This window comes from Gavialis gangeticus, unplaced genomic scaffold, assembly GCF_001723915.1.
Source record: "Gavialis gangeticus isolate Ggan-Ray unplaced genomic scaffold, GavGan_comp1, whole genome shotgun sequence".
Lineage (NCBI taxonomy): Eukaryota > Metazoa > Chordata > Crocodylia > Gavialidae > Gavialis > Gavialis gangeticus.
The window spans coordinates 182,075,190-182,085,707 of NW_017729024.1; the positions used below are offsets into that span (position 1 = coordinate 182,075,190).

The 10,518-nt window shown below is 37.4% G+C and overlaps 1 protein-coding gene across 1 annotated transcript in view; it reads right to left on the bottom strand.

The window, feature by feature from the left end:
* Positions 1–7,194: 7,194 nt before the first annotated feature.
* The window catches only part of ONECUT2 (one cut homeobox 2), a 63,536-nt gene continuing 60,212 nt past the window's right edge, over positions 7,195–10,518 (bottom strand). Inside the window, exon 4 of the mRNA XM_019518303.1 lies at positions 7,195–8,045. Within this exon, the coding sequence (XP_019373848.1) occupies positions 7,759–8,045 (287 nt within the window). The 3' untranslated portion in view covers positions 7,195–7,758. The remainder of the gene's footprint in view (positions 8,046–10,518) is intronic.

Consider the following 10,518-nt stretch of genomic DNA (forward strand, 5'->3'; position numbering starts at 1 on the left):
CTTCAAAGGAATCACTTAGGAACATGATACTAATGGAGCTTAATGCATCTTCACTTCATTGCTAACTTGAGAAAAAGAATTAATTGATGACGATGTGAAAAATGTAATTATAAAAAGATAAACACAAGCGAGCAGTCTTGTTTTTTCATACAGCTAATATATTAATTAGGAGCTCAGGCTCGTTCTGGATCTTAGCTTCACCGGTGGAAAGCCAGAATAATTCTATGAATTCCTTTGCTCTCTCTGTATTGACCCATCTGTGATCAGATTCTGGTCTATAGGATTCACCTGGGTCAGAACCTGATCTATTTGGGGTTCTGCTTTTAGCAGTGTTCAGTACCTGATGTTATAGAGAAAGTATAATAAAAAAAAAATTCCCACAATACTTGTGCAAAGTTTTGAATAGGCAGAAATTCCTTCCAAACTTTTCAGCAATCTACTAAAAATAGTGTTATGCTTCTCAAGCATATCTAGCTGCAGCTATAGGCTGTTATTTCTAAGCTAATCATTGCATTGACTTTTTATCTCTGTCTGTACCTAAATATTACTAGTCTACAGCTCAATAAATCAAAATGAAGAATATCACCAAATGGCCCAGGGCAGACTGTATCTATTGCAGTCTCAGGTGCACCAGAGAAGATGCAGACATGCTGTAAGCAGAATCTTTAACAGGAGCTGTTCTTTGCCCTTTGGACCTCCAACAGACTTGGCAGCTATGCCATCCCTGGAAACGATCCGATAAGTTTTCCCTATACACATGACTGCTCCTACTGACATAGGAAGGGAAGAAGGGTGCAGTGTTATTGGTCCACAGTCCCCTTCACCATCCTCTTTTCACGGAGCTAATACTTATAGAGGGGCTAGAACATAAGGATTACCATTTACTGGTCCATCTTGCCCAGTATCATGTGTCACACAGTGGCAGAGAGTGGATGCTGAAAGGGAGAGGGAACTGGGTATGACCAGGGTTTTTTCCACGGTCCCTCTCTCTCTTGTAGCCTCCACCCGTTAAGGTCTAGGAAGGGCTGATTTGTGGCCATGAACCGGGCTGATATTTCTAGCTCCTTGGGCTCTCCTCTTCTCTCATGCGTTCCATATGAGTGGCTACAATCCCACCCTCATTATTTAAATCAGATTTTGTAACCAGTCTGTGTACCCATTCTGTGTGAGTATATGTAAGTAGCCTCCCTGTAGTCCATGGAGGAATAGTTATGGACTGGACTGTGTCTTGCAAGCACTGTACACAGGAAAAGAGATGGAGACATTGGTTCTTATTCTGCCATTGATTCTTGTACAAAAACCCAAAATACTTCAGTGGGAGTTCTGCGCTTGACAAGATTTTAGAGATATCTTCAATGTAACAGCTGAAGACCAAAAATCAGATTTCAACTGAGATTCAACACATTTGCCCCAAGTTACACAACTTGGTTAGTAGGGAAAGTAAAACAGTTCCATAAGTCTCTAAACTCGCCTGGCTTTGCTTCAGACATTTTTGACGGGCAGAAAGGGATACGATAAACACAGAAAATGTCTTCCTTAGAACTGGCAGCCCCCACTACAGTTATTTCTTTGGGGTATCTGAGTTGCAGCTGTACATTACTGTATGTAGAAGAAAAAAGTTAAAACTATAAAGAGCACAAGCAAAATGCAGACCGCACAGAGAAAGAAATCTTTGGTATCTTTGGTATCATCAACACGATTAAAATTACAAATGGAAAAAGTCAGTGAGGTAGCCTCTTTGGTTCTCACTAGAAATAGAAAGGTTTTTTTTCTTTTTTTTTTTCCTTTTTTCTTTTTTTCCTCTTTTTTTTCTTTTTTTTACACACACAGAGTTCATTCTTGGAAGCAGCTAGTTTAAGGGTTTCTCTCTTTTTGCTTGTCATTGTATTTCTTTTCCCCCAGCTTAAATTTTAAGAAGCCACAAAGTTCAGGCAAAGTATTTCAGTGTCTTTTTTTCCCCTATTGTTTCTGAATGCACAGTTTTAGGCTGAATATTCATTGCTTGTCCACAAAATTCGCTCTGTTGCTCTGACAGAAAATCAACTGTAGTGCTTTAAGTTATTCTAAATAAAAAACAAAAACTATACAAAGGCATCTTCAGTAGATGCTAAATAAGTTAAATAAATAAGTTACATTATGAAGGCTTTATGTGCCATAATAATTATATGTCCCACTTTCTACTGAGATAGGAAGGTGAATTAACTTAAATAATTTAATTGTTGATATTTAAACCATTAAATCAATTAAAAGAGGAAATAAAATTTTATAACTTGTTTATGTAACCTGTTATTTTCCCCATCTGTAACAGAACGCGGCTCCTTTATGAAGCAATATGAATTTTAAAGTATACGTACTAATGTATGCTTTGCATCTACAATGTGCTACAATTCTAAAATTGATAAATAAGTAAAATTAACCCAAATGATAAAGTAAATCAGGAATGATTGAATTAAATAAATTAAGTTACAAATGACTACCATTTGAGCCTGATCCTGAGATCTGTAGCCAGGCAAAACTCCCACCACACTTTAAAAATTATACGAAACTAAATGGGGTTTGGACTGCATAAAGACTTCAGGATGGCTCTGAGACTATATTAAATAAATTACTTCATTAATAGTTTAATATATTGGGTCATAACCCAAAATTGTCAGGAAAAAATAAAACCATTCAAAGATTTGTGTTTTCAAAAAATTTAAACACTAAAAATTACCCTTAATAAATATAAAGTAGGCCAAGTACAATCTATAAAGTTACCCCACTTCTTAAAAATACTTAGGTATTGTGACAAGCAAGGAAAAACATCTGGGTTTTTTTCCCCCCATAGCTAGCACAACCTTTCAAAAGCTATGTCATTACTGTGTCTCCTTTTGGAAGAGGAAACCTCTATCCCCTTAAGTAAGCTTGAGCTTTGCTTTGCTGGTTTAGTCCTTCTCAGGTCTTTGGATTTAGCTTTAGTTAAGAGAGATCTAGAATAAAGCTATTCAACCGAAGTAATCAAGCACATTCTTTGTTCCTTCACAGATGATTAAACAATATCCAAGGTTTCTTGAAAGTTGAATTCATCTTGGATGTGCCCATGATAGTGACTCCAAGTATATGGTAAACAAGATGCTGGGATACTATTTTTACATATTAGATTTCTGGTATGAGAATAAATAAAAAAGATACAAATTGCAGTATACAGCTGTATAGATTTATAAACATATGGTATATAAAAGTAATCCATTTGGGGTTTTTTAGAATGAACAGAATATACCATATACTGTCTATATGTGTACATACAAATACACATATAAGTTTACGCGCAGTACATGCTGCTAACACTCTTTTTCTGAGAGAGATGCTACATAAAAAGCCTGCTACTACTGACAGTGAAATGGAAGACTTAACATGGGGTGATGAATGAAGCAGGGGTCAAAAAAATGCAGCAGTATTTTCACGTGATCATATTAAATTCATTTTTGGCAAATGGGTGTATCACATGGCATGACGTGGACATTAGAGAATCAGGAAGTGATAAATGAAGTTTTGCCTTAGTAAAAGGATGCAGGGTTGGGAACCTTACTATAACAGGATTATCTGGGATATCATATTGTCTTAAGTGTGTGAAGGTTGATTAGTATTTTAAATGTAAAGGCTGTAATTAAAGCCCTTGTTTTGTGTACCAAGAAAATCCAAACATTTGAAGCAATTTTAAAATACTCCTTTTGAGTTAAAGGATTTATTTTTCATCGTTCATAGTTAACTACCCTACCTACACCTACAGGCCTAGAATCAAATGGGAAAAAAAAAGATTTACCTTGATTCTTGAATTAAAAACATGTTTTTTAAATTTTTTTAGCTGACTGTTTTCACCAAACTGGGGCTCTGAGAAGGGAGGAAGCTTAGGAATTGATTTCTAGCCCATACTTCATACTGTCTCTCTACTGAGGATTGGCCATTTTCTGCATTTTTATTGGTGAGATGAGGAGAACAACACTTATAAATTTACTGGTAAAAATTTTAACACCTTTTTGTTACTTTGGTTTGAAGCAATCCAATGGCCAGTCCCCAATTCCCCTAGTCATGTCATGTAGAGACTTACAGACTGTGATACTATCAATCAACCTAAGGCTACTAGTGGCTGCCTCAGACTATGAAAGTGAAGTGATAAGAGATTTTACTTTGCCTGCCAAGAGATTTTAGAAAATCCACTGGGTTTCACAGCACATGGTGTAAAACAGTCTCGGAGTTGTAAAATTTTACTTATTCATTACTTCTCATCTACTCTTTAAAACATCAAGAATCACTCCAATTTTCCAGTATAAATATGAGGAAAATATGGCACATTCTCTTTGATTTTAGGGAAATGGCATGCAAAGGACAGAACCCATCCACATGTCAGTGTGTTTAATGAATAAATACCCATCTATATGAAAAACTTATCTAGCATAGCCACCTCATTTTGACCACACTACATAAATAATGCCTGAGATCTTATTTTTTTTGTTTGCTATCATAGAAAAAAACCAGTAAACTTGGGACAAGAAATTATGGACTATAGATTAACAAAAATACTGTTTGTCCCCTTTATAAAACAGTAGTGTTATGGAACAGAATCTAAGAAAACAATTCTGAGAAACAGCTTTGTATGATACTACCATAAAATGTAGAATAACACCATAAAGATGCAAAATTACCACTTTGGTCAATATGATACTTGAACATATGCTTAGAGATAGGCCTGAACCAACCTTCCCAGATCTAAATACACCTTAGGTCAAACTTTGGAGATGAAGTCTGAATCAAAACTTCAGAGCTGGACCCTTTTTCTACTCAAGCCAACGCAAATCTTTAAACCCAAACACCTTGATACTTTGGGAACATGTAGTTGATACGTGAGTTTTGCAGTTCAGCTCTGTCTCTGTCTCTTGTTCTTTGTAGACTCAGGTATGATCTTCCCTCTGGCAAACTTGTTAAGAATATTTTTCTGTCAATTTGACTGCTGATCCCAGTGTTCCTGGGTAACAACCTTGAGTTTATTTTTTTAGAAAAGTTTCTTAACTATCCTTTCACATAGGGAGATTTTCTGTTTTTCTTTTTTTCCTTAAACTATGTAAGAAGTATTACCTGGTGGTATTACTTTTGCATGTTATCTGAAAAGCAGCCCTAAGTTTGAGTAGAGATGGAGCTGAAATGAAAAACTAGATACATCCTTTTTCAGACTGCTACAAAACACTGAGAAAGCTGAGATCTGTACCAGGATCTGAACTTCAGAATTTGGTCTAATAACTATTAGATCCAGAAAAATAACCCAAAGAACCATGATCATTGGAAGCTCATATTTTTTGTCCCAATTCTGTATCTGACCTTTGTGATTCAGGCTCATCTCTAGTGATAAGAATTACGTACAATGAAATATATCAGTTTGTATATTTCAAGATTCATACAAGGGGAAAGAGAAGAGGATCATGTCAGTAAACCCTTTTTTCCTATATGAGACGGTATTTAAATCTTTGCACATATAAAAGACCAATTCTACCTGTTAAAAGAAATAACATTATAACATACTCATCTGGATACAGAAGACAGATTAGTTTAGTATCCCATCATCTTATACTTGGAGTCCATGGAAACCTTCAAAGGGTTCCATGTGGGGTTAGAAACAGAAAAAACTCAAAATAAATAAAACCACTCTTTTTGTTGCTGAAAGAAACAGAACTGATTACCTTTATACAGATCAATGGTGCTATAAGCATTTTAGCCGTGCAAGAGGAGATAATGAACTGAAACAAAAGTTGTGAGAAAGCCTCATCTTTGGTATTGTAGCTGTTGAGGTTTCGGTTGCTCTGTTCCTTGTTCTTTTGAAAAAACTGCATAGGCACAAATTAAAGACAATCTTCAACTTTAAGATAACTGAGTTGTCAAATGAAGCAGCAATCACATTGGCTTTACTTTGTTTTCATTCTTGTCAACCCTTTCTTTGAAATCTGCTTCCTAAAATGTCCAAGATGTCTGTCAAAACACAGTGTGTTATTTGTTTGTTTCCTGACGTGCTTCCTTGGTTTTTTTTTTTTTTTAATTTTATTTTATTATTTTTAAATGGAACAGTTTGTTGCAGAAGAAGTAGGTGCAGAAAAAGTTTCTTTGGTTTCGATTAAGTAGTACATAAAAAAGTCTCAAGTGTCTTTAAAGAATCATTACAGCGTTTGGCTTGCTTTTGAACACTCAACTGGTGTTCCAAAAGGGGCCATTCACTGGTAAATATGCACATCGAGTGACCATGGCAAGTTCAGTGATAAGGATTGCTTATGGTATTGAAGACTACGGTAACTGCAGCTAGTGTGGCTGTGTTAGCTCTGCTACTCCACTCACAACTTTGCTTGTTTTTTCAGCATTCACTTTCTGCTCAATTATATAGCAAAATCAAAACAAGAGATTTATGCTTTGTTTGGTGTATGCAAGACTCTGATTTCTAAAATAACCACAATCTGGTGGTGGTGATGATGATGATGATGATGGAAGATAATGGCAAGTTTAATAGTCTTTGGTTTGCAGTATTCTATCTTTGGTGTGCTGTGTTTTTATCAGGTTAGATGAAGTGGTTGGAGAGGATTTAACAATGTGATGGATTTAGATGTCATATTTAAGTCATATGCAGCATATCTAAAATGGTCAATGATATCCTTAAAGAGGTTGCTATTTGTTCTGCAAGAAAGTACCACAGAACTCTAATCCAGAACTGATGAAACAACAAAAGTCTTGAAGTATTCTTCAGTGAAAATGACACAAAAAACGAGAAACAAGAAGCATAACTAAAAAGGGCATATTAACAACCTTAAAAAATCTAGATCTTACAAAATTTTGTGTTTGTTCCATGTACTGTAGCAGTTAAATTGACCTCCTGAGTGTGCATCTGCATTATGTACAAACACAGAATTTGTGACAAACTGCAAAGTGTGCTTGAGGCTTGTGTGGTCACATACTCTTCACTAACGACTTCACAAATTAGAGCGTCTTGAAAGAACAGATGTAATGAATCCAGAACCATCCCATTTTCTATATCTATTGTCTTTGTGCTTGATACTTTGAGCTCAAGTGAACTGATTATTACTAATCCAAGATCAAGCGAGTTTTTACTGATAAATTTTAGAAAAACCCAAAACTTAAACTGGATCATTCGCCCTGCCCCTCTCCCTCCCTTCCCCCGTAAAATGCTTAATAAAATCGTGCCTGAGTTTAAAAAACAGGTTCTTGGATTTTTAAATTTCTCTGTCTTAAAATTTGTGCTCCCTTCTCATATTGTTGTATTATGACTGTGAACTTTGGTATAGTGTGATGTGGTGAAGCTAAGCATTCTGAAAAAGATGAGGTCAGACATGTTTGCATTTCTCCCATGTAGCAACCAACTCCACGTGTGATCTGCAGTATTTTGTTGCTTTTTCATATTTTAAGTCTGTTTCAGTTTTCAAGGAGAAATCTGTGTCATGAGTGACCCACTTACGTTTCAGACCTGCTTAGTCTGTCTTGAGTGTAATATTATATTGAAAGAGATTAATTTGTGACTTTAGCCTTCCAAAACTGACTAAATAGTCATAAAAAGTGTCCTATGTTTACAGCTAGGCTAGAATTACTTTCCGAGAGAATTGTGCTTTCCAATCACCAGTGAAGGGCCCCACCAAGAATCCATTCTTTCATCTTTTTTTCCTTTTTTTCTTTTTCTTTTCTTTTTTTTTTTATAGTTGAGTTGTGCCCAATTTAGATTCCTTTCTTCAGTCATGCTTTGGTACAAGTGCTGGAGGTTGAAGAGGATCCCCCTGTACTCAAATCGTCCTGCCATTTCTCAAGACTGCGCCTCCTAGCATTCATGAAGAAGTTACTGACAGTGGTAAGTTCCAAGCCCAGCTGTTGGGAAATGGTGATCTGCATTTCTTTGGATGGACGTTTGTTCTCCTTGAAGATGGCAAAAAGTGTTCTGCGTTGGAGATCGGTGAAAACTAGGCGAGATTTCTTCTGGGAATTGTTCCTCTCTTTGTTCGGTTCTTGTTCTTTACGTTTGCATGCTTGGGGAAAAAAGAGAGGGAAAGAATCAATGTATGCATAAGTACCAATAAACTGAGCAGGTGATACATTGAAAACATTGATAAAGCTTTAGAGTGGATGTAAACTGTTAAACTTTATTGTGCAAATTGCAAGGTTGTCAATAACTAACTTCCTCAGGTTCATCTCTTAAAAATGCGAGTCACTAATATGGCTACTGTGGGCAGTAAAACCATATAGATCAACACCCTGAACTAATACCGAGTGAACAATTAGTACTGGAAAAAAGCTTTCTAAGAGGAATGGTAAATAAGGGTTGCCTATGATCCCAATCACAGCTGATAAGGTCTGGATTTTCAAAAGTGACTAACAATTTTGAATTGATTTTTAGAATACGCCCTCTAAAAAAATCAGGCACTCTTAACATCTCTTCTCTACAGTGCCTGCCAAAATTGAGGCACTCAAAATCAGTAGGTACTTTGAAAATACAGGCCCCTTGGATGTATCAGTCTTCCTATTACAAATTATACCCTCTAAGAAACACATAATTCTATTATAAAATCTGCTGTACATTAAGACTTAGAACACAAAAATTTAGGCTAGAAAAGAAAAATCAAGCCTATCTGTATATACCCAATTGGTATTTGAAGCGTACAGCCTTTTTGGAACAGATTTGGAGCAGATAGCCTTTTCCTAGCCCTAAAATTTCAAATATACTCCAGTGAACTGCAGAGGGTGCTGCACCATGTGATGCTGAAGGCATTAAACACACAAGCCTGCCGTGTTAATATAAAATTGGAAGATCTGACCATGCATAAGCCAGAACCCACTGCTCCACAAAAGCCTCACCTCACCATTCATTTGGGGCTCTGCGGATTGAAAGGTATGTCAGTATGGTGTAGCAGTCTGAAGCTGGCAGTCAACCACTTTCTACTATGATCTGTCAGAAAATCAACCCCATTTCCATAAGAAATTCCAGAGAGGTTAGCACTGACAGTTCTAACATTAATTCCAGGCCTTGAGAGGGGAGTAGTAAAGCACTAGTATGCCAGGATTGAGAAGGTGCTCTTACTGACACAGAAGCACATTATATCTTAAAATCTTTGGCTATTCCTCCCTATCTCAAGGTGTATGCCTGGACACAAGATAACATCCAATCCCTCTACCATGAATTAGGACATCTGTCTAGATTTTTAAAGGTATTTCTGTGCTTAACAATGCACACAGCTATCTAGTGGGTTTTCAAAAACATCTAGACATTGAATTCCTATTAGCTTCTTTGTGTGAGAATCCCAGTAGATGCCTACCTGTACCTGTGGGTGCCAATATTTGGCTGTTGTTTGGAACAAAATTTCCTTTAATTTTTCTCTTCTGACAAGTGTTTGTAATTTGCAGACAGAAGATGATCTGGCCCCAAATGCTGTCAGACCGATATGTTGATAGTAGGAGAGGAAGCATTATCTAATGGTTAAAACGAGGGCATTAACTAGGTACAGTGAGATGTTGCATTTCCAGCTTTGCCACATAGCTCTTATGTGATCTTGGACCAGTCATTTGGGGCCAGATCCTAATCAATCTGGTCAGTCCCCTAACAAGATGTAAGTAGAGTTTAGAAACCTAAGTCAGAAAAGATCCAACTTGACACAGCTCTTTCACTGGAAAATCACTGGCTTCATTAGGCACCTCCATTTTGGTTTTAAAAGATCCCCATGTTTTGAGACTTAAGCTACTGCACATGCATTGTACTGACCAGATCAGGCACCTAATTTACCTAATTTCACTGGAATTGGCTTTGAGAAGCAACTAACTTTGCCTAAATTGTGGATGACACCAAGCTGGGTAGGAGAGTAGACATGCTGAAGGGTAGGGCTAGGATTCAGAGAGTTCTAGAAAAATTGGAGGATTGGACCAAAAGAAATCTTATGGGCTAGGAACAGACATCCAAAAAGCCTGAATTGATTCAATCTTTGCAGGTTAATCTAACCTGGCTAGGTTGAACTGGTTTGTAAACGTACAGACATCCCCTCTGGATTGAAGAAATTTAGTCCTGCAGTGGCGGGGGGCACTAAAGCAGCTGTCCCTTCCCTTCCACAGTGCTGAGCTGAGGGGGAGCATGGCTAGGCCCTGGCAGGATGCTTTGATTAGGGAGGGATGCCTCCCCCACTGCTCCTGACCAGTCCAGCAGGGAGTTGATAACACAGTGTTTATCACCCCTAACTCAGTGTTTATCAGCCCATCAAGAAAACAAAAGCCTCTCTCATTAGTTCAAGCTCTTCTTAAACCACTTTTTCCAAGGAAGGAATGGAGGGACATTACCAAGCTACCTGTTGATTAGCTCCAAAAAGGCCTAAGCAGACACTGTCCTGTCTGCCTTTGTCCTGTCTGCCTTACACAGACATGTCTCTGCATTAGGTGGAATAGCACACGCTGGCTACAGTCCATGCTCTGGGAGAGGGGAGGGGGAATCCCTGCTTAAGCAGGGAGTGGTGAGGGGGA